We start from the raw sequence: 26,537 nt of genomic DNA on the forward strand, positions 1-26,537 counted from the left end.
TATAAACTTCACAGTATTGAAGTCTTTCTAATTGCTTTATAGGCAGTCCTATACAAAATAATGACATAACTGGAGAGGTAACAAACAAAATTAGCAGTACATCTTATATAATTCCAGCAATATATTTATTTAACCAAAAAGGTTTTTGATCTACTACTACAGGCCTTCTTCAGTTGAACGTCAAACTTAAGTAAAAAAAGAATAAAAGGAACATTCAACAAACAACACACTTATAAACTGGAACTGTAAGATTAAATAACCAACACCTAAATGCCATGTTGTTTATATGATATTTATTGTTTGCTGGAAATCACACTTAGGTGTTGGTTAATTAAAAGGAACATTCTAAATACATATTAACATAATGGAAATAATTTAAATGAAAAGAATGAGAAGCACATTCTAAAACAATAGAACATTCATACAATATTATACTTCAATTTAAAATATGAAATTAGCAGCTTAAGTTCTAAGAAGAAAAAAAATTACAAGTATTTGATAAGAGGAGAAAAAAAAGAAATATCAAATAATAAAGTTCTGAAGTCACATTTTTCTAGATTTTTGAAAATTGCAAAGAAGTAAAAGAGTGAAAAATTTAAATTTAGAACATAAAATAATGATGAAATAATATTTAATGAGATTCAAAAAATCAATTTAGAATAGACAAAAATAGTTTGATCAAAGGGAGCAAAGGCCAAGGCCCAGAACTAGTTGATTGAATGAATTCAATGTAAATATCAGCTATGTTCCTCCAGTCTTCTTAAGTTCAATTATCTTCTTATATATATATATATATCCTTTTGCTTTCCATTCAGTTGTAATTTAATTTATTATTTTAAAAATTCTTATTAGAAATAATCAAAAATTATTTTAAGCTTTTTATTTAGGTTAGTTTTAAGAACTTAAATAAACTTTTATTTAAAAAAAATTACTTAAAGATAAAATTTATAAAAATGTTTTATTAAATATAAAATTTTAATGTAAAAAATAATTTTTAAAATTTATATAATTCTGTCAGAGCCGAGAAGACTGAGGTATTAAACGAAGATCTCATTAATGCCGAGAAACGAGTTGATCAAATTAAACAAACATGCCAAAGTATTGGGAAAAAAATGGCAGCTTGCCTTGGAACTGAGACTGTTTCAGTTGAAAAAAAACTGGTAACTTTTCTATGTATATTATTAAACAAAATATGAATATAGTTTTCATTAAAAGTTTTTTGAATTGATAAAAATTATGATTATAATCTTTTCTTTTTTAAACTTAAATAATATATTGTTTCATTTTTGTAATTATAGAAAATATTAGCATAACTTTTATCTGTTTTAAAAGGTGTTATCAAATTTATTAAATCAGTTTACTTACTTGAGGAATGTCAAATGTTCAGATAAAAAAAAGCTTCTAAATTGTAATAAAAATAGGCTAGGTTAAAAATTTATAAGTTTTAACATTATTTAACTTAAGAGTTAATTCTGATTTAAAACTTCTGAAATGTATTTAATATTTGAAATGTGATAAAAGAACTTTTCAAATGTTATCAAATTATCTGTCACGGGATCTGAGTATGACAAATTTTAATACGAAAACATTTTCTAATATTGCTCATTTTTAATTACTATAATTTTGTGTGGATAATTTCTGAGTAATCTGTACTTAAAAATTAATTTGAAAGTAGATGTGGGTTATCTGTTGATTTTAACTTACAATTAGAAACTTATCAAACAGCTTTTCCTTTGTTTAAAGTCATAAAGAGTATTTTCATTAAGTGTGAAAAATTCTTTGTGCTGCAGACATTCATTTGCCATTGGAATTTTTCTTGAAATCTTAAAGAAACATTTACACATGTTTCATTCTTTTCACTCCACACTTTAACTGATATTTTTATATGCTCCTTATTCAACTTCTATCTTAAAAGCTGATAAGTTTCCAGTAATTTTCCTCTCTATAGAACTTTCAAAACTACTTAGAAGGTTCTGTTTAGAAGTTGAGCAATTGACTGTTGAAGCTGTATCAATGAATGTCATTGACTGCCAAAGTAAATAGTAATGACATAATTTTCTTCATTTTTTTAAACTTTATAGTGTGGAAATCTGTTTTATATTGATTAAAGCAATGTTCTTGTACAGTTTAAAATATTATTTAATAACTTTCAAGTTATAAGACAATATTAAAACAAATTTTTATGTAGCATTTTCTAAACATTAATTGGCTAAACATGCTGAAATGTGATCATTGCACTTCAGATCTTTATAAGAAAATGTATCTCTTCAAAAATAAGAGCTGAATGATTAACTCTCATCAATCATTCAGCTTAATATCTCATTGAATTATCAATTAGATATTATTTACATTAAAATTATTCTCTAACTCTTCTAAATTTATTATAACATTCATAATTGTTAGTAATAAAATATACAATAGTAATAATAATATTATTTGATAAATAAAACCAAAATTGTTGTTCGGTATCTATTTTGTATTTTCAACACAGGAAGTTTAGTAGTTTAGATTTTGACATTCTGTTTTCCACCTACAATGAACTGCTAACAATTATAAAATAACATTTTAATGTGTGAGGTTGCAACATTACATTGATGATGTTGCAACATTGAGAATTTAAAAGTTTTTGTTTGATTTGACAATGAGATAAATTATTAGGAGATGATAGTGTTTATGGATAATGTTATAATAAAAGAAATTTTATAGTTCACTAAAACTTGCATAGTTTTAAGTGAAAATCAGGTTTTTCAAGTCGTCATCCATCATTTTTGATGTGTTTTCACTCATTTTCTTTAAGTTTTTGCTGAAATAAATTACTGATTTTACTGAACAACTGATAGCTTATATTTCTTCTCCCATTATTTTTTTAATGGGTTACAGCTTGTAGATACATAACAGACTAGTTTGGAAGAATGTACTTTTTAAGTATTCATAATAGTATAGATCAGTGATTCTCAACTTTTTTTTTCATCACGGTACACTTTTAATAATTAAAAAATTTGGCGGCACACACGGTTACCTTGGTAAGTATTGCAGGACAACCGGTGACGTCATAACAGAGATTTTTTAACGTAGTCGGTTATTTAGGTAACATTTTCTAAATGCCTTAATAACTACCGGTAACACTGGTTACAATTTCCAAACATGCCCTAGGAAGGTAGAACTGATTGAACTACTTGTCTGATGTCGCTTATGTATGGGTATTTGCAGTGATGGCACACTTCAAAAATCTCGCGGCACACTAAAGTGCTGCGGTATAGTGGTTGAGAATCACTGGTATAGATGTTAAGCTATGTACAGCTCTTCTAGTGAATTACAATTTAAATAATATTTTCACTTGCCTTTAATTCTAACTTGATATTGTATTCACTCCTCTTTTAAATACTATGATATAAAATGATTATAACAGTCCAAATCATTTTATATCACAGTATTTAAAAGAGGAGTAAATACAATATCAAGTTAAAATTAAAGGCAAGTGAAAATATTATTTAAATTGTAATTCACTAGAAGAGATGTACTGTACATAGCTTAACATCTACATTATTATGAATATTTAAAAAGTACATTATATATATACAGTTTTTTATTTCTTTATGATTATTGATAAGCTACGCTAAATATTTTTATATTTCTTGTTAATTATGCTTTAACTAAAATTTTTTTCTATAAAACTTTAAATATACCGAAGTAATAATTTAATGCTTTTGTGATATTATACTACGTTGTTTTCAGACAATTTCTATTTTTTCTTAATATAAAAATTTTGTGCAGATATAATTTTCAAATTTTAAAATTTAAGCTATTAAATCAACTTTTGATTAAGGAAAAATGTCAATAGAATGTTGTTATATTGTTCTCTTTGATGTTAGAAACTTATGAAAGCTACATAGTTCTCATAAAGTTTTATTTTAAGAATATTCAAAAAATTGGTTCTTTTCCAGAAAGGTTGCTGACTCTTAGTAGATAACTTTTCAGCAAGAAGTGGAGGCAATAGGCCAAAATGTTTTTCATCGATCATTTATTTATTGTACAGCTTCCAGATTCTTATTAGATAAAATAGAGATTTAGATTTTTATGTTTCTTTCTGTTAACATTAAAAAAGAAAAATATCTGAATGTAGTTTATTTTAAGCCATGCAATTTTCGAAATCTTTTTCACAAGATCTGTACTAAGTTATCAGTTAATTTTTTTCTTTTGTATGACAAAGCATGTTTGTTTAAATTTCCTATGTTTTCTTTCCTCCATTTAGTATTTATGTTAAGAAATTAATTTAACCTTTATGTTCACATTTAAATTTTCACACACATTTGGAATATTAAGTAGTAGTATTCAATCTGTTAATGATTTTGATCTTGTTAATCTTGTTGATTATATTTTATTTAAACAAATCTTTAGAATATTATTATAAGAAACTAATGATCAAAAACAATATAAACGAAGCCTATACACAACTATCCGAACTGCATGAATCGAAACTGAAAATACTGTATATGTAAGATTAAAGTGTTTAAAGCAATTAAAACGATATTTAAGTGTTTTTAAATGTTTTAAGTTTAAAATAATTTTGTATTCATACGTCAGTTTCCTTAAACTGTTAATTTTATTTTCATATTTTAGGAAATTGCTCTATACATGTAATTTGATCTTACAGAACAATCTAATAAAATTTAATGTCTAATATTGTTAATATTTGTATATATAATTACATTTTTTTCTTTTTTTTTTTTTAAATTTAAAACTGGTTTATTTTTTAATATTAGTGAATAATATCAATAGAAAAAGGATAGTATTATAAAATTTATATTAGATATACAGTAAGAAAATGTTGTTTTAGACATTTATTTTTTGAATATTTATGAAATTTCTCTACTTAAAAATATAAAAATCTATTCTTAATTTTCAAAGCATCAAACAAACATTAAATATTAAAATAGTTAATTAAAAAAATAAGAGTATATATTATTAGATACATAAAAAATTTTAGTAATTTCTTTCATAATCCTTATTATAAAATAAAAGAAATTTAGAAAAATTTTCTTAGCTCTGTCTAATTCAATGATTAAAACTTTGTTATTAAGTATGATTTAAATGATATATTTTCATAATTTTTTTTAAATATATAAAATGTGCATTTAACAAAATTTACCTAATTTACCTTAATCTTCTTTGATTGATTAAGCCCAATTTTCTAATTTCGAAATGCTGCAATCCAAATTCTAACCAGGCTATAATTATGCTAATTATTAGATAACTAAATTACGTAATTTGGTTTAAACATATATAATTAGGTTACCATTTTGTGCTAAAATGAATTATTAGAAATTAATTTTCATTATTTAAATTTAATTTTAATTAGTCTGAATATTATCTGGCTTGTCGATGTCTTAATCCTTGATTGCTCAATTATGTGAAAATTATATCTCAGATTCTTATATGGATTCATGCACATCACTTTTAAGGTTGTTAACAAAATATAATTTGTATTTAAAAGTACTGTACATACATATGTAGTGTCTACAGTTTATTGGCTGGATTATGATACTTACTAAAAACTTAACTGGAATAGATGTTGTAAAAATTTGTTTTTACCTTGAACAGCAACTCAAAATCCATTTACTTTACCATGTGGAAATTACAGATGTGCAAATTCTTGGACAGAAAATTTCCTAGTTTAGAAATAAGCTGCAATGGCTCTACTCTGTGGCTCCCTTACTCCCAGATCTTTCATTTCTTGGATTTTTTAGGGACTTGTAAAGAATAGAATATATGCAAAGGTATTGCAGAGTTAAACACCGAGTAATAGAGATAGTAGCTTTAGTTGCCGTGGAATATGCTGTGAAATACTTGACCAAGAAATCAATCACAGATTGAATATTGTATGTTCTACTGAATGAGTCCATGTCAAAATTTGTTAAATACCAGTGATTTATGATGATTTGGAGTTATATTATCTGCAAAAACTATTTGCTCTCATTTCTTTTTTGTTATAATTTGTGTTTTATTAAATATGTTAATCTAGGACAATTGTAAACATCCTATATCATATATAACTTTAGTATAACATTAAGAATAAAAATTTATGCATTTTTTACATACATATATGTATAAGGTATATTTTAATTAATACTTATCAAGAGTTAATTAGGATGAAGATGATGATATTGTTTATAATTATTAATGCATCAAAACAATTATAACACTTAATTTGATGAATATTAATTGCATTAGAATGTTTATACTAATTAAAAAACTTGCCGTCTTCAAGTTAAATAAATATCAATTATTATAACTTTTGATAAAACTTAGCAAAACAGAAGATCTGATAAAATTTATAAATAGAAAGGAATATCCATCATTCTTCACTAATTTGAACATTAATATGACATTTTGAAATTAAAATAGTTCATCTCTTTTGAAAAGTTGTGTACAAAACTGTTGAAAAATCCAAATGTAATATAAAATTGTCTAAAATTAATTAAAAGAAATCTAATATTAACAATATTTAATTTATTTTATTTTCGAGTTTGATTGATTATTTTTTTTAAGCTTCCGCTAAACTTTCTCTCTTCATCAGTTTAAGTTCAGTCTGTTGCTACTGAGATTAAACAGGTTTTATATGTACTGTACAATAGAGATAAGAATATATACCTGGTATTTAAATACTGAGTTTAAATATCTGTTTTAAACAGGTCAAAGTATAGGTGTATTACTTTGACCTAATCCTTAAATAAATGGTTTCTGTAAACCATTGTTTACTGTATAAAATAATAACATAGAATTATTTCAGAAAGTTAATTTTCTTGAAATAGAAAGAACCATTATTACTTTTATTTATTTTTCATCTTCTTTAGCAAGCACTTTTATCTACTTTGAAAAGCCTTTGTTTAATTTAAACATTTATTTTAAAATGTAATAATAAATCTTTGACTAAATGGAACAATCTTTTAAATCTTAAAATATAATATGTTTTAAATTAATTCAAGAAAAAATATATCATTTAAGCTTTAAAATTAAAAAATAATAATAATAAATATTGTTAAATTAAAATATCATTGGAAATTAATAAATCATCTGAAATACAATATATATATGTATATTTCATTTTCTTCCTTTTCTCAATATTTACATAAAAGTTTTAATTATAATTAGAATTACAACCATGTATAAGAAATATATTAATTTATAATTAATTATTGTACTTTATTTTCTTATAGTTTTGATTACAATTAATTTGACTAGGTAATAACTTATAATAATTAAAAGTTTGAATTTTTGATGAAATTTTGATAGTAAAAATGATCTGATTTTAAAAAATATTACTGAAAATCAAGGGAAATTTATTTAATTGTTTTTATAACTCAGATTATTTATTCACATTATAAAAGTAAATTTGTAAATTTAAGATTAAGTCTTTATATATTGATGTTTCTTATTTATATATTCATTTAACATACATAGCATTAATGATTATGTATATATAATAGAAGAAAAACGTTAATATAATTTGTTATTTTTAGAAAAAAATGCCAGATAAAATTTTGGCTCAAATTATGGAAGAAAGTCGTAATCAGTTAAGTGAAAATTCAATTCTTGGGTGAGTACAGAATAATTTTATCTTAAAATATATGTATCTTTTAAAGACTTAGTTTTAAATAATTTTATAAATTAAGTTATGAAATGTCTTACAATGTCATTCACTTTAATAGTGCCATATTAGGAGATTGTGCAGATGTCCAAGTTCTTCTAGCAAAGGAATTAGTAAACTACGAAGTTAGCGTAGAAAAAAATATTTTATCTCCAATTTTCCAGGTGTTGGAGGTTAGATAGATTATTTTTGAAACTTTGCTTTGAATTAATTAATTTAAATAAAATTGTTAAATTGTGTTTTAAATGGTTGTTAGGATACTTAAAAATAAATTTTTAATTTTACTTTAGAATTAAGTTGTTTTATTAAAAATTTAAATTACTTTACTGAAAAACTTTGTATAATGTATACAATATATTTTAATCTTATGAAATATTCTTAGTTATTTTTGTTTGTTGACTTTTGTTTTATTTATACACTTTTTTTTAGAATACTTTGTTTCTAGATCTTGACTGTAAAAAGTTAGATGAAACATGAGTGTATTTTAAATTCCATAAATACATAAATAAATTATTTATGAAATAATTTATTTACTTCATAAATAATTTATTTCATAAGTATTTATTTATTTCATAAATATGTAATTAATTACAGATTTCGTATTTAAATGAAACAATTTTATTTGGCAACATAATTAAGCACAATTCATATTCTGTCTGAATATGAACTAAGAATTGAGTCAAAGCACTAGCAAGTTAGTAATATTGTTTTAGGGACATGTACAATAAGCCCTTGCCACTACTTCAGCAGTGCCATTGCTGCTGGCGTAAAAAAAAGAATTTAAAAAATGCACACACCTGTGCCAGCAGTCGCGTATCTCAAAAACAAAATCACAAACTGATTTTTATTACATTTTTAATTTTTTCATTTCGTGTAAATTGTCAAAGTTCAATCAAAATTAATGGATTAAATTTTGAGGACAAATTCATATCTATAAGCCACATAGAAGAGATTTTGTAATGCTCTACCTCAAATATAGCTGTAAATTGACAATTTTTGTATTTCTTTTTAATTTTAAAACTAAATATTTCATCCCATTACACAAATTATTATAATGCTAAAAATTCTAAAATAGTGACATTGAAAATCAAAATGTATAGTTCTGATCTTTAATATGATAATAATTCAGAATATGCTATTCATATATATAAATATATTTATACACATATGTATGCAATATTTTGTTGTGAAAGTCAAACTATTCATAAATATCCTTTATGGCCAGTTGCATGAGTTATCATTTAAACTACAGAATAACTATCTGTGGAATAAATTTAATCTTGTCAATAATCTAAAGAATAATGTATCTTGCGTGGGTTACTTTGGCTTAACAGATAACTATTGCCAGTTAGCCAAAAATATATATTAGTAGAATTGGTAGATAGTATCTGTAATATTTTCATACATGGCTTTTAAAATGGGAAATTATTAATTATTGTGATATAAAAAGTAAGATTCACTTAACTGACAATTAACATAGACCCGTAACTTCTTAAATCAAAATTTCTTAAATTAATTTTTTCTTAAATTTCTTTAATTTTTAAAATTTGTAGTTGCTTTACATTATAAAATTTGTTTAAAATAGTCTAAATAAAGATTATCCACATCAAAATTAGAGTTGGTCAACTATTTTGTTACTTCACTAATCAGGTAAGTCCACTCTAGTAACCTTAATTAGCTTCGCAAATATATTTATTTATCCACAAACGTTTTTGGTCCCTTAGGACCTTCTTCAGGTGGGATTTAAGCAGAGAGTGACACCTGAAGAAGGTCCTAAGGGACCGAAAACGTTTGTGGATAAATAAATATATTTGCGAAGCTAATTAAGGTTACTAGAGTGGACTTATTTGCTCTCGCTTCGTTTTCTTACGATGGATTTTACTTCACTAATCTACAGGATAAATTTTAATTACCCATAATAAGCTGGTTAACTTAGCTTCAAAAGCTTAGCTTTATTCCAAAGATTTACATTCTCATGCAATGCATTAAGAGTGATTCTGTAGATTAAAGTGCATTTAATCTTTGAGATTAAACCTTATGCAGCTGGTCCTATATTATTTTAACAAATTAAATAATGATTATTTAAAATTAACAAAAATAAATAATCTTACAATCATATTTTCTCCAAGGTGACTGTTTTATATTATTTTTTGTGTATTTTGTTACATTATAATTAAAATTGATCTTTTTAGCTAATAGTAACAAAATAGTCACAAAAGTGATGCTTTTTCTATCTTGTGTTGTTGTTTAGTTAAGCATTCCATTAAGGATTTATTTAATAATCAATAAATTTCTAATTAGGTATCTTTTCATGCAAATTTACTTTTTTATACAATGTGATTTCATAAAATAAATATATTTGACTTCTTGATATTTGTAATTATAATTATATGATAACTAATACCCAATAGTTATATATTAAAACCATATGATTGCTGGATTATATCAGGCTATATTACTACTATTAATAATAATTAAATGCTAAATAATTTGGCACTTGAGATAGGCATTAGGTGTTCTCTTGCTAAATTTAATAATAATAATTAAATTATCATTGTAATAATTAGAAGGTTCCGGAAGAAAAGAATTGACTCAAAGTGGGATTCAGACCCACAACTCCTGCTTACCATGCAGTCACGTTGCTAATTACATTACCTGGACTTTCATCTGATCTTTGTTTCCAGAACTATTAATTTAAATATAACCATACTCAGTTACTAGTGGGATTTTATAAGTTGTGAGCACTGAGTTATCTCCAGCCTGTGCTGTAAGTAACCAGCCAAACACTTGCTTCTAGTGCCAAATTACTTAGTGTTTAATTATTAATAATAGTAGTAATGTAGCCTGATATAATCCAGCAATCATTTGGCTTTAATGTAATTAATTATTTTACTTCTTAAAAATAATGATAAATCATATTTTTCATTAAAAACTAACTAGATTTAGCAATAATGGATGGTGCTGAAATTTTAAAATTAGTTTGTTTAATGAATGTTTTGTAGAATAAAAATTTTGCAAATTAATTTAAAAAATTTTTTTGTAATTAACATTTTGTTATATAAACATAAACATATTTAAACATAAATTTTACATATGAAACATTAAATACAAACACAAAAATGCCTTATATAAAATTTCTTGAGACAGATACCAGACTAAGATCAAATTTAATTTTCGTAAAATAATTACAGTTAAAATGAAAAGAAGCTTCTAACATATTTATTTCTAATTTAATTTTTGTTTAAATATTGTATTCCAGTAATTAAGTTAATGTGTTTTTTGGTAACTGGAATTAAAGTGCATTTGTGTAATTTTTATAAAAATTACACAAATGTTTGTTTTTATTAAAAAAGTTACACAAATGATAAAACTTATTTAATAAATTTTAAAATAAATTTAGATTTTGAGATTTTATAATGTTAAAAAGAATTTTTTTATTTATTAAACTTTTAAAAACAAAGATATAAACATAGAAAACAACATATTATTCAGACTAATATTAAATTAACCAATTTTTTAAAATGCATTTTCAAAGCTTTGATCTTATAAACAAAATATTAAAATCACTTGCAAGTTGCTGTTTCATTTATCATGCTATAAATGAAACAGCAACTTGCAAGTGATTGTGGTATGCAGACGGCCAACCTTCTGCATACCATGCGCCAGTTTTTTGACAGACGAGTTCAGATGCACCATGTAACTAACACTTTTTATACTGTCTTACGTTCATTATTAGGGGTTGATAAATAGAGATAAGAATAAATCTGCTTCGCTTAGTGGAGAAAAAGGAATAACTTAATCACACAGTTAAATTAATTAATTTGTGTGTTTATTGAAGCACCAATTTACAATAGTCAGCAATGATCTCCTGCATGAGAGGGTGATCGCTTCATGATGGTGCTATAGCTGCCAGAGTCTTGTTTGGTGAAGATTACTCTGAACCACAATTGTTGGCACTGACAGCAAGATCAGCTTGGAACTTGGATTTGTCTGTTCTCTCTGCTTGCTAGAAGGAGTCCCGGTACTGGCGTATGTTTAATAACCTGCTTAATATATAATAGAAGTATGTTTAATTTACTATGTGGAAAACACTCATTTTATCTGCAAAGTAGATTGCAACGAATTGTGCAACAAATGAACTTGCCAAGACAGACTATAAAAAATTAATTTTTCTATGTAATAATTCTTAATCACAAAGAAGCCAAATCTGGCAATGTTGCTCAGAACTGACTGAAGCGCCACATGTAATCGTCCAATGCGCCACGTTTTGACCACCCCTGATTTATAGGATAGATATATTTATTAATCAGTATGTATTATTAAATATTAATTTTGTTTATGTATTTTAGCTTCAAAAAATATTCAATGGCTTAGAAGTTTGGAAAGTTAATCTTTAATATCTTATTAAAAAGAGAATTGCATGCATATTTTTTTGTTTTTTAGTCATTGTAATGATTGGAAAGCTTTACATACTTCAAGGTTTAATAAATTAAAAATTTCATTACTTGGGTTTCTATAAATTGTGCAAAAATTTAACTTGTCTACGATAAAATTAGATAATTTGTAACTAAGGAGATAAATGGTAAGTTATATACATTTATATTGTCTTTTATACATTACATAGTTACATGCCCCTTTTGTATTTTGTTTAGTTTTGATTATAGTTTTCTGCATTACAAGCATTTTCAATATAAAAAAATACAGTATTATCTAAGAATATAAATTATTTGTAGTTGATTAAAATGATTTTCTTATTAATATTTTTATTGTTTTCGCATTTGGTTTATTTATAAAAAAAACTGGTATTTTCTTATTATTTTTAGAATGAAATTCCAAATATTACGAAGCTAAGAAAACAACTTGCAAAGTTGACACTTGATATGGATGCAACAAGAACGAGGTAAATAATTTAAAATAGTTTAAACTGCATTAAAAATCAATGTTGATAAATTAGTGAATATTTGAGAAAAATCTAAAAAGTTTTAGAATAAAACAAAGATGAGGAGTTGTAAAAAAGTTAAATTTGCAAGTTGTAAAAAATTATATATTTAGTAAGTTTTAATGAATTTTATTTAATTTTTCCAGTTATTTTATACTTAACAAAGATTTAGTTTCTGAATAATTATGCAAAAATTACATTTATATAGTGTTTTGATTTAGTTTTAGAATGAATTTTTAATTTATTTCACTTAAAATTTGTATATACTATTTTGTATATAATTCATTGTTATAAGTTTTTTTCATTTTTTCAGTTATTGTAAAAAATATATTAAAGTTTGAAATTTATAATTTTTATATTTAGAAATTATTCTGTTATAACTAAAGATATTTTTATGAAATTAATATTCACAACAAATACAAAATAAATTTTTTATTTTTAAGTAGCATGAGAAAGTGGACCAAATGTTTTGTGGAATGTAGAAAACATTTAAGAAAACTTCATGAAACTATAACAAATGGAAAAAATTATTTATCTTTTGGATTTTTTATTTTTTTGATAAATGTTTATTTGTGTGTAAATAATCACTATTCATAATTATACTGTCTACAGTATAAACTATCAGAAATCTTCATCAATGCTAAATCAGAAACTGATGCTCTCTTCTAAGATTAGCAAATCTAACTTTATAAAAAATACTCTGCATAAATTAGAGTATATGCAATGTCAGGTATATTATTGTGATATAGAATGTCTTTGTACAAGGATAATATCTTTCTGTTTGTAGATTATTGAAATTGAAAATTGTGATGATATATATGGTGTTAAAGTTAGACATGTTTAAAGTCTTTGATAAATTAGATTTGTATTTTGATAAGTTACATTCGTTGATTGTTGGCAGTTTTACAGCCTTTTCTGCATATGACAACGAAACAATAGGAGAACATTAATTTCAGATTTAGCATGAGTGATGTACAGTTTACAATGCTTGATGCTCTAAATTGCTAGTGATGAATTCATTAGAATGAAAAAATGAAAACTAATAGATTGCATGATTATCAAAATTATAACAAATTTCAGTTGTATGTAAGAGTAATGACTATACATAAATAAATATTTATCAAAAATATAAATGAAGAAATTATTTTTATGATGTTTTTAAAGTATTTTTTTTTTGTCAAGTTTTTAAAATATTTTATAAAATACTATCAAAAATAAAGTTTGTTTAATGCTGAGATAATAGTTGCATTTTATATGAACCATAGCAAATGAAATTATCTATACATCATTAAAGATCAAAAACAGTGTATGCAGAAATAGTGACATCCAAATTTTTTAAAATTTCTTTGAAAATTATTCAAAAATACTCTATCAGAAATCAGACTTTCTTGGTAGCTTTTTAACAATAACTAGAAAAATGTATTAAAAAAGATGAAAAGAAATCAAAGGCTTTTTAGGAATTTTATTAAAACTAGATGTACAATAATCAAATAGCTGTTTTTTCTTTAAAACTTTAATAAATGGATGTATTTATATAAATTCGAACATCTCTTCTGTAATAAATGTGTAGATATTGGAGACTAATCAAACATGTTATGAAAATGTTACACATGAAATAGTAAATATAGATAATTTTCATATTATAATAATTGTTTATAGAAATTATTAGAAATAGCGTAAAATATTTTTATTTAATACATTAATATTAATTATAAGTTAAAATTAATATATATTATGGTATTTCAGGTATCAAACTGCTGCAAAGCATTCATTATCTAGCAGTGTGACAACTGCTACAGCAAAGGCTGATTGTTTAAAGGATGAATTGGAAGATGCATCAATGAAAGTAGAGCAATGCAGGGTAAGGTAGTATTTATGAATTTTGTATAATTTAATGTAATAATAATAATAATAATAATAACAATAACTCTCCTGTGGTCACCACCTGGTCGTGGTGGGAGAGCCCAGTAATTTTACTGATCCATAGGGCAATGCAAGCTGGAGCACAAGCTCCTGGTAGGGACACCCATGCCAGTAAGGTCTATGGGGAGAAATGAAGCTAAGAGTGACCACACACCCACATTCTGCGGAGATATATATCATGGTAGTAACCAGATCTAAATGTGATACCGGCTCGGACGTCGCCCGGGTTAACAAGGTCCGCGTTCGTGGGTTAGGCAGAGGCTCACGTTCGAAAAATAGGCCACAGTCTCCCTTGGTTACCGGTGGCGAAAGCAGCACTGGCCTAAGCATGGCTACTGCAATGCCCTCAACAGATGTGAGGAATCAACCCAGCCTTGGTGTTTCTGTGGCAATGCATCCACAGACCACAAAGGCTGGAAAACCACGCCAACGGATGAAATGGACAGTAGAAATGAACGAGTTTATCATCCGTAATTATTACATTATCACAAAACTCGAAACAAACATGACAGCATACAGACAACAACTACACCATAAATTCACACAACAATATCCTCACCTCACTGTTACCGAACAAAGGGTTGTTGATCAAAAAGGAACAATTATACACAACAACCTTATCCCACAAACAACACTTGAACTTATCAAACAACAGGTTGCTGATCAAATACATTAACAGACAGAAACATCTAACATTAATGAAGATCATGTAACCTGTCAGGATAATCCAGCAACAAGCATTGATAATAATACACATACAACAATTACCACTAATGATACTACAGACACTTCCTCATCCATCACTGATAACATAGACATGGATTTAGTTAATACGCTCTCACTTATGTTTCAGGAAACACTCACTAAATATACAGGCACAGATCCCACACAATGACCACGAATACCAAAAATCAACACGTCAAAAGAAGTAGGAAAAACACTAAATTATGTAAACACTCACTTAATACCACACTACATTCATTCAATTACTACACTCGCAGACATTCATACATTAGTTTATGCTGGGGCAGTCACAGTAGTGACACACCATGGACTGAAAGTACAGTCACAGACAAATACACAGAAAACAAAATTCTATCACAAGCCTGCCTGGCAGAGAAGAATAGAAACACAAATAAATGACATTAGACAGCAATTAGGCAGGCTGACACAATACACTAAAACAACATAACACCCAAATTAAGGAAACAGCTCAAAAACATTTTCAAGAAAATAAAAACACATACAAAACATGAACATCACAACACACACATTACAGAATACATTGATACACTAAAACAAAAACTTGCTGCCAAAGCACGTAGACTCAAACGATACAAAACATGTACACTGCGAAAAGCAACAAAATAAATTATTTACAAACAACGAAAAACTCTTTTATAGACAAATTAATAACAAAGCAAACACTGATACACAGCACAGTGGCACACCAACAGAAGAAGAACTCACAACATATTGGTCTTCTCTTTGGTCCAGTGCTGTCACGCACAATGCTGATGCAGGCTGGATCGAGGAGGAGAACAGTAACTTGCACAACATACCAACTGTGCCCTGTGCTGAAATAAACATACATGATTTCCAATACACTGTTAACAGAACACACAACTGGAAGACACCTGGTGTAGACAACATTCACAATTTCTGGTACAAAAAGTTTACATCACTGCACCAGGAACTAGCTAAACACCTAACACACATCATCATCAATCCACAAGACATGCCAAATTTTCTTACTCAGGGCATCACCTACATGAAACCTAAAAACAACAATACCACAGACCCCACACAATACAGACCAATTACATGTCTTCCAACACTCTACAAATTATTGACATCCTGTATCGCAAACAAAATATACAAACATGTTGAAGAACACGACATTCTAACAGAACAACAAAAAGGTTGCTGTAGAAATCACAGGGGACGCAAAGAACATTTACTCATAGATTCAGTTATTCTACGGCAAGCACACAAACAACACAGAAACATACACATGGCTTATATAGACTACAGAAAAGCATTCGACAGTGTTCCACACAGTTGGCTGCTGCATATTCTACACATGTACAAAATACATCCATCACTCATTGCATTCTTTCAAAACACTATGCAGCACTGGAGAACAACACTACATCTCAGGGTTAGTAACACTTCCATACAAACAAACCAAATTTTTATTAGGCGAGGAATTTTTCAAGGAGATTCCTTGAGTCCTTCTCTGGTTCTGCTTAGCCCTGAACCCATTATCCAACATGTTAAACAACACGCAATATGGCTACAATATCAGACATGAAAAAAACAACACAGTTTACACTGTCACATCTCATGTTCATGGATGACATAAAACTTTATGCATCCAAACAGAAACAACTTCGTCAACTCCTACAAATCACACATTCATACACCAAGGACATACAAATGGAATTTGGCCTAAATAAATGCAAAACACTTCACATAGAAAAAGGAATTCTGAAGAAAGAAGATTTTGCACTTGGAAATGGAGACGTTATTGAATCCATGGAAGAGGGCGAGTTCTACAAGTATTTAGTATTCCAACAGGCCAAACTAACAGAACATACACAAATAAAGCAAAGATTAATTAAAGAATACCAAAGTAGGTTAAATGCTATTCTCAGAACACAGTTAAATGCAAAACACACAGTTAAAGCAATAAACACATATGTCATTCCAGTACTTACATATTCTTTTGGAGTTATACATTGGACTCGCACAGATCTTGAGCAACTCCAAAGGAAAACAAGAACAACACTTACTAAGCATAAATAACATCATCCTAAATCCGCCACAGAAAGATTAACCCTTCCACGTAAAGATGGCGGACGTGGCCTGATTGACATAGTTAACCTTCACTACAAACAAATACAGTCACCGCCAGAGTTTTTCTACAAAAAACAAGAAACATCACAATTACATAAAGCAGTAACTCTAGCAGACTCCAATAACACACCATTAAACTTACACTTACATCATATGGACACAACACAACATATAAAAAGCATACACCATTAAGCAATTGTGGGCTCGAAAGGCACTCCATGGCAGGCATCCTTATGATCTGGCCCAGGATTTTGTTGACAAAACTGCGTCAAACAGCTGGTTAGCTCGGGGATTCCTCTTCGGGGAGACGGAAGGATTCATGATCGCCATACAGGATCAGGTCATAAATACTAAAAACTACAGAAAACACATACTCAAAGATGCAACACTCACAAATGACACATGCAGAAAATGTCACATCATGCCAGAAACTATACAACACATCACCTCTGGTTGCAAGCTCTTGGCACAGACAGATTATTTACACAGACATAGTCAAGTAGCAAATATAATACACCAAGAGCTTGCAAAGAAACACAAATTAGTAGACATCCACGAACCATACTACAAATACATTCCACAGACAGTATTGGAAAACAACACGCACAAAATGTACTACGACAGAGCCATAATCACAGATAAAACAATTTACCACAACAGACCAGACATCACACTCATTGACAAACACAATAAAATCACATACATTATAGACATATCCATTCCAAACACTCACAATATACAAAACGCATGTGCTGAAAAAATTAGCAAGTACACAGAACTCGCCCAGGAAATAAGGCATCTGTGGAGGATGGATAGGGTGCTTATTGTACCTGTTGTTCTCTCCTCTACAGGTGTCATACCACACACACTACACAAAAGCCTGGGCACATTACAATTGAATAGAAACACACACATCACACTACAGACGGCCACTATATTGAATACATGTCATATTGTGAGAAAATTCCTGAATACAGACACACACACTGATACACTTCTTTAATTTCTGTTTTGGTTACTATGCGTTGAGTTTGGTCCGGCATAGTACACAGCCACTGGTTTTAACTGAGTATATCTCACTTAACCCAACATAATAATAATAATAATAAAAAAATTTAGTTTTATTATTCATATTAAATCATATCATATACTGTATATTGTTCTTGATTTTATTGGGTTGTTCGGAAAGTTCGTAGCGATTTTTTAAGAGAAAGAAAAAAAATTGTTTTAAAACTAAAAATATACTTTTATTCCATTATGTATGCACCATTGTTTTTAATGACGTGTTACCATCTATGGGGCAGCTTCATGATACCCTCTTCGTAGAACTTTTCAGCTTTTCCTGTGAAAAACTGATCCACGTGATTTTTGCAAGCTTCCAAAGTATCAAAGTTTTTATCATGAAGGGAATTTTGTAGAGAACGGAACAAATGGTAGTTTGACGGGGCAAGGTCGGGTGAGTAAGGGGAGTGGGGTAAAACATCCCAGCCTAGTTCCAATAATTTTTGGCGTGTCCGTAAAGACGTGAGGTCTGGCATTATCTTGGTGAAACACAATGCCTTTTCTATTGGCCAGTTCCGGACATTTTTCTTTAATTGCCATGTTCAGCTTATCCAATTGGGAACAATACTTATCAGAATCAATTGTTTGATTCCGTGGAAACAGCTCGTAGTACAGGATGCATTTCCAATCCTACCAGACAGTGAGCATGACCTTCTTTGGATGAAGGAGTTTTTAATGGTGATTCATTTTTCTTACCCCATGATTGTTTTCGGCTGATGTTGTTATAAATGATCCACTTTTCATCACCTGTCACTAAACGCTTCAGAAAAGGGTCATTTTCATTTCGTCTTTCAAGAGAATCACAAATGGAGATGCGATCCAGTAAGTTTTTTTCTGTTAAGTCGTGAGGTATTCAAATGTCGTAACGATTCACGTATCCGAGCTTCTTTAGATGTTGAAATACAGTACTGTTTGATGACTTCACTATGTCTGCAATCTCTCGAGTTGTGTAATGAGGGTTTTCATCCAATAATGCTTTGATCTGGTCCTCTTCAATAACAGGAGGGCTTCCTGAGCGAGGAGCATCTTCAAGGCTGAAATTACCCGTTTTAAATTTTGCAAACCACTTTCGAACAGTTGATTCTGATACAGCACTCCCACCATAAACATCACATATCTTTTTTGCTGTTTGTACAGCATTTTTGCCTTTACGAAAAAAGAAAAGTAACAAGTGTCGATAATGCACGTTGTTTGCATCCATTTTTTGCAATGAGACAAATTAAACGCTATTTGAATAATCTTAACGGTTTTTTTGTAACGACGCGTCTCAAGGTCATTTATTGTAATATTCATTGATTTGTACAATTCTAATCATTTTTGCGTCAATCGGTTTCTCAACTGTTGGCTATCAAAAATCGCTACAAACTTTACGAACAACCCAAAAGTATTGTATTAAATAATGTAATAATAGCAAAAGTTTTTATTGACAAGACTATGTTTTGTTTATAAAATCATACAGCCTGATGTGTTACCAGCTTAGAGATATGAAGGCATACTACATGTCAGGAGTTGCATTTTGTCAGAGTATTAAGTGCTCAAATCATGTGCGCATAAAGAAAAACCAGACTTTTATGTAGTCAGGGGACTGAGAACCGAAACACAATAAAATACAAACTGGTAACACTCTCTACAAACAGGCAGTAGTGTGAGATTTGCACATGCATTGCTCATTGGGAAGTTGGAAATATGAATATTGTGAAATCGAATTTTGACAAACACATGCTTTGGGAAGTTCAAAAAGCAAATGTTGCTAAATCGAATTTTGACAAACGAATCTTTGAAAAAACCCACCCTGTCCCATGCTGTTCCCTAGATATTTTTGGTCACCACGGGCTAACGTTGACCGATTCGATTGACCGGAGATATCTCGTTTCAGCATCGAAATGTTTTTGAAACTAGATGGCACGTCATTATACTTTTATATTAAAACTAACTTCCAAAATATAATTATTTTTTCTTTTTACCTTTATTAATATATATATATATATATATATTTCGTTTGTGCAAATTAAAAAAATAATTGCAAACGATACAATAGCCACCATTATTTTTTTAAAAAACGGGAAATTTTTGCATTGACAAAAATTCAACCTGGGGCGTCATGCAACGGAGAGAAATTTCAACATTGGATAGGTTAATTTCACTGAAAATGCATCACGGATGACCATGAGGTCATCCATGACGCTGTGACCAGAGAAATTTGAATGATTGCACTCAAAACCAGCGATACCAAAGACAATTGGAGAATGAGAACGAGATCCGCCATGAGTATCGAAGTGAATCTTGCTTAGTAGTGAGTCTCCGAGACATAGTCTTGTCCTATATGACCTTGCCATTTTACTTGTTTTAATACTGAAATTATGTAATTTAAATAATAATTAATGATGATACATAACCTATCTGATTCATTAGAACTAAGTTAATGAATTTAATTTACATAGTTTTTTACAGTAATTTCTATTAATTTGATTAAATTCTTAAGTCAAATTAGTAGAAATTCCATCAATGTTTTAAACAATTACCTTTTTGATATGACATTGTTCAAGTATTTTCATTAGTTTGTTTATATATTAATGTTTCCTGTGAATTTTTATTATATGTTTAAGTAATAAATTTTTATTTAATGTTCTTATTTTCAGGATTCCTTGGCAGCTGAAATGTTTGCATTAATCAGTCGAGAACCAGAATTTGCTCAACTGATCATCGAATGGTATCGTTTACAAGCTAATTATCATAGAGCTGTTCTAGGCATATTAGACTCAGCTTTACCATCATTTGAAAATATCATCAGTAAGTAAATGTTTAATAAGATACATTTTACATATGCTGATGTAATTAAAAATTCTTGAACAGATAGTTTATATCATGTTATAAATAAAAATATTTAAATAAGTTTTATTACTAAGATTGAAATTTATCATCTTCAATTATTTATTTTTCTTTTATAGAGGATTTTCCTCAGAAACCAGTGTTTGGTTGTTCTCTAGAGGAACATTTGCGTATATCTGACCGCCAGATAGCATGGGTAATTGAATCCTGTGTTGGCTTTCTGTTAGAATTTGGCATTAGTGAAGAGGTATTGTAATTTGATAAAATAATTTTTAGTTTATTAGTTTGCTAAATTTTAAGAAAAATTTTTATACTTGTTAATCAAATAAAATAAAATATATATAATGAATATCAATTAAAATTATTTTTAATTGCTATTTATTAACTCTTTACCCCCGATATCTTGTTTACGTTTATATTAAGATCCCTCTTAAGGCACTATAGGTCAGTCAGGTGATATTATTTTAAAAATTTACCAAAAATCAAGTTATCATTATATCTATATGAAAAAAATCATGTACATTTATTAATATCTTTAGTTTTAAATACGATATTTTTCAATACATTTTATTAGAAAAATTTATAAGAAAAAAAATAATATATATTAGAACTGACATACAAACTTAGAAACTTAGAAAATATGCTAAAAATGAAATAAAAAATTACTGGAAGACAATTAATTAAGAAAAAAAAAGCATTAATTAAAATTTTTTAAGTCAACAAAACACCACCTGGACAAAAATATGTAAAACAGATGATAGACAAGACGATGCTGTCAAGTGCTGACATCTGTTGTTGATAAATTTTACAAAAATCGGTAATTACCAAAGTAACGATGAATTGGTACCCTCGAAGTTTTGCTAAACAAGCCAGGGTAACGATTGATCGGTACCTTCAGGGGCAAAGGGTTAAGGTTATTTCAGCTTTAATAAAGAATTAAGTCAATTTATATTTATAAAAACTTTTGTTACACTTTTCAAGATTAGAAACATTGGTTAGATTGTCAGCATTAATCTTACTTTTATTTAGAAAATTTTAATAAAATACATTTTTGTGTATTTTTTATCTTTTTAGGTATGTCAGAAATAATAATAAATTAAATAATCTCAGACAAATAAAATCAATACGATTGGAATTGTTTCATTTGAAACATGTAGAAATGAAATATATTTCAATTTTTAAAAATTATTAACTTTGATTTACATATTAAAGAAACAATAGGCAAATTTAAGAAATAGATATAGTATCTTCCAGTAAAGGCCAGATCATACTTTTTGAGAATGGAAAAGAGAAGAGTATTGTGTTTTCTCTTACTCTTCCCAAAAGTATTCATACTTAAAAAGAATGAAAGAGAATTGCACATGTGCTTTCAGTATTTGCAGTTTAAAATAAAGCTTCAAAAATATAGTGGAAGTGAAACCTGAATCATAGAATTCTTAAAAAATAAGACTGTATGCAGTTAATTAATTTGAAAAGAAGAGACAATGGAAATATTATAACCTTACAAAAAGTAATTAAGAAAGATGATTCTGAATTTTCAATATTTTAAGTAAGTTTTAAATATATGTAGGCCTATGTAAAGGTATATTTGGATATGTTTAACTTAAAATAAAGAAATGATGAATTATGATTCATTGAAAATAATTCTGTTCTAATTCTAATCATTTCAGTTTTACCAGTCTTCATGTTGAAGGAAATAAAGGATTGTGAGCTACCATAGAGAAAAGTAGAATTTCTGTTGACTTTTTTCTAACCAAAAGAGAATGGAAGTATGTTACTGGTAATGCACAAAGTGTTGTGTGTTTAGTACACCTGTTAGTGTTGTTTTTACTTCTCTTTTCCATTCTCTTGAAGTATGAACCAGACTTAACAGTTTTGTTTTAATTTATGTGATTCTTACACTTACATTAATCAATATAAAACATGCACATAACATATGCATATTGATATGCCATGTATATATTGATTATATAAATAAATATTTATTAAAAAATTGTATTTACAAAACTGATCGTTATAAATAGTTTTAAAGTTTATTTTCTTTCTTATAGGGGTTATTTCGTATTGCTGGGAGTTCATCAAAGATGAAAAAACTGAAGGTAATATTTTTTACTATGAAAGATTTTTATAATTTATAAATCTTATAAATAATAAGTAAATAAATTATTGTAAATAATGTAATAAATATAAATATTTTTAAACTTTTATTATAAATATCCTTATTTATTTTTGAAAAATATTTTAGAATGCATTTGATGCAGGTGTTGTCGATATGGCAGAATACATTAGAGACCCACATGCTGTTGCAGGTAGCTATTCAATTCAATATTTTTCTAAAATGTATTTAAACAACTGATTTTGTTTAAACTTTTCGTTTTAATCATAAATTATAGGAGTTCTAAAATCTTATTTAAGAGAATTACCAGAACCACTCATGACTTTTGCTCTCTATGATGAATGGATGGCTGCAGCTAAGTATGTAATACAGTTAAATACATATTATCATATTTTATGGACTATAAGACGCACTTTTTTCTTCGAAAAATTGCCTCCAAAATTCAGGTGCATCTTATAGGTATTTTTTTAAAAAATTGCTTAAAAATTAAGGTGCGTCTTATAGTCCATAAAATATGGTAATGATTTGAAAGTTATTTGTATTTAGTTTATTTTACACATTTAATAAATTCTTTTATCAGTTAAGATTATTAAAGATATCAATATTAGGTTAATATGCACCTAGGTAGCCCAAGATTGTGGCCAAGATGGCGGATGGTGATGGGGAAATTTTTTTCTACCCTACATTCTAGACCGCGACGGGGAATTTTTTCTACCCTACGTTATAGACAGTGTCGGGGAATTTTTCTTTCTACTGCACATTTAGACGACGACGGGAGATTATTTCTACCCTACGTTCTATAATAAGAATACTAAAAAATACAAATAACAAAAAATAGGATAACTTACTTTGTTACTGAGTGTTTCCCCTTTTTCCACATTTCCCATTGACTGAACTTGACTCTCCGGTACGTGACAAGGCTCTTTTCCCCCCCTTTTGTTTTAACACTTTTCTTTCCCCCCACCTTTGTCTTTTTTTTTCTTTTGCTTTTTTTTCTTTCTTGCTGACATTAGGTGTGGGAACAGCCAGAATAGTCTCCAGTTCTTTCCAACTTGATATTTTTCCGTGATCGGGGTGTATTCAACCAGTCTATACCTGCCTTTTTAAAAAAGTACCCGAGGAAATTGCCGAATTACTCGTCATGCACTCTAAACCAATATAGTGCCGTATGAATGTCAAAAGATTTGCCCATAATATATTGCCACATTTCCCTTTGAACGTTCTTTTGAAAGCCGAACTATTTCGCCAGCATTTTCGGCAACGCATCACGCAGAATATCTGGTTGCTGCGATAACTCAATTTGCATGTTTGGCCACATTTCTGGCAAACTTCCTCTGTGTGTTGGAGGCCCAGTTTTACAGCAAATTTCAGTCCGTCATCAATTCTTTCGTCTAATCCTAGTTAAGGAGACTCTGCTTTGATTAACTGATAAAAACGTTGCCCAGTACACTCTTTCCAAAATTCGTCCGATTCTAAATCGCAATTCGACATGACTAACTTGTGAAACATATCTATCTAAAAATTGCAAAAATCACTCAGCCAATTTTCCAATAAATAAATTCCAATCGCTTAAATTCACAAGGAAAATTATTATTATTATTATTATTATTAATTACTTTATAATAGAAAAATTCCAAAAGTATCCAAGCGTCAAAATAATCTTTTTGCGCGACAACACGCATACTCCACTTTCAGAAAAATAAAATTTGCATAATTGCCGACCAATCATGTGAAAGCATCCTTTATGGATTTCATTACTTGATAATGAAAACCTCGTTCGAGATTATCGGAGGAGTTTGAATCACCTCCGATAATCTCGCAACTCAGTTTTGAGGTTATAGGGAACGTGCCCATGTCGAACGTAGGGTAGAAAAAATTTCCCCGTCGCCGTGCAGAATGTAGGGAAAAAGAATTTTCCTACATTCTACCGTCACCGACTTTGCTACCATAGGTAACATTAACTGATGAGCCGCCATCTTGGACTACCTAGGTGCATATTAACCCAATATTAAAATGACATTGATTAACATTATTAAAATTGAACATTGCAGACTTTCATACTTATAAATAAGTAATAAACAAAATTTATTTATATTTTAATCAAATATGCAAGCATTATATACATATCTAATTTCAGTTTTTAAAAAATTTCAACATGAAGAATTTCTGCAGACATTTGTTAGCAAGAAATTCTTCATGTTTTTAACTAATGTCGTGCTAAGATTTACTTACCTGCTTGGTTAAAATATAAGTAAATTTTTACTGATGATACTACTGGCTATCAACACTTTTTCAGCTACATAAAAAATATCAATAGCTAGTACTAAGTACCAGTAGTTGCTTGGCAAGAAAAATTCTTATGTTCAGGTGAGAGTCTGATAGATAAAATTGGGTTACGCTCGTAAAGTCTCGCTTGATAAAAATGAATTAAATTGGGTTACTCTATCTGGGTAGATAGAGTAGCCAATTTTTGGTCCAACAAATGCTGTTGGCCAATTGGAACTGACATAAAAAGCAATTGGTGTGGGTGTCCCTTTTGTTAGAGGCCATTTTTTTTTTTTTATGAATTTACAATGCTTTCTGGTAATTGTCTGTCCTTCTATGTTTTTGTCAAGAAATGAAACATGGAAAACTGCTAATGATGATATTTTGAAAGGAAAAGGTAAAAATGTGGTTATTAAAAGGATACTGTTTAGCAACTAATACTAAATTAAAATCAAGAAATAGGGAGGAAATTGCAAATAGAGATATAAAAAAATATGCAAAATAATACAAATACTACAATATAAATGTACAGTAATACCTTGACTTACGCTACACCAACTTACGCGAACCCGGAGTTATGCGATTTTTAAATCTCGTCGATTCGTCTTTTGTTTGAGCGCCACGCAACTCTTGATTACTCACTCCCCCCACACTATTGTTCTGCTTACATGTTCAGATGGGCCATGCAAAATCGACACATAGCTACAATTTATTTTGTGTTATTTATTTCTGTGTTTGTTATATATACGGAGACTTGAGAGACTCTACTATGTCATCCAAACGAAGTGGAACTGATTCTTCTGCATCAAACAAGAAAAGAAAAACTTTATCTTTGGAATGTAAAGTTAACATTATCAAAGACTTTGATACAAAAATGAAGAGAGGTTACAAATTTT

General features: G+C 28.3%; 1 protein-coding gene across 2 annotated transcripts in view; it reads left to right on the plus strand.

Annotated features, from left to right (window-relative positions):
- The window catches only part of LOC136968492 (rho GTPase-activating protein 44-like), a 53,485-nt gene that overhangs the window by 17,851 nt on the left and 9,097 nt on the right, over positions 1 to 26,537 (plus strand). For both annotated transcript variants that reach the window (XM_067262474.1, XM_067262473.1), the window contains exons 2-11: positions 1,019 to 1,160; positions 7,521 to 7,597; positions 7,710 to 7,821; positions 12,472 to 12,548; positions 14,334 to 14,448; positions 21,071 to 21,221; positions 21,380 to 21,507; positions 23,312 to 23,359; positions 23,506 to 23,569; positions 23,654 to 23,735. In XM_067262474.1, coding sequence (XP_067118575.1) covers positions 1,019 to 1,160; positions 7,521 to 7,597; positions 7,710 to 7,821; positions 12,472 to 12,548; positions 14,334 to 14,448; positions 21,071 to 21,221; positions 21,380 to 21,507; positions 23,312 to 23,359; positions 23,506 to 23,569; positions 23,654 to 23,735 — 996 coding nt within the window. The remainder of the gene's footprint in view (positions 1 to 1,018; positions 1,161 to 7,520; positions 7,598 to 7,709; positions 7,822 to 12,471; positions 12,549 to 14,333; positions 14,449 to 21,070; positions 21,222 to 21,379; positions 21,508 to 23,311; positions 23,360 to 23,505; positions 23,570 to 23,653; positions 23,736 to 26,537) is intronic.

This window comes from Centruroides vittatus, unplaced genomic scaffold (genome assembly GCF_030686945.1).
Source record: "Centruroides vittatus isolate TY-2023 unplaced genomic scaffold, ASM3068694v2 contig_1477, whole genome shotgun sequence".
NCBI classification, from domain to species: Eukaryota; Metazoa; Arthropoda; class Arachnida; order Scorpiones; family Buthidae; genus Centruroides; species Centruroides vittatus.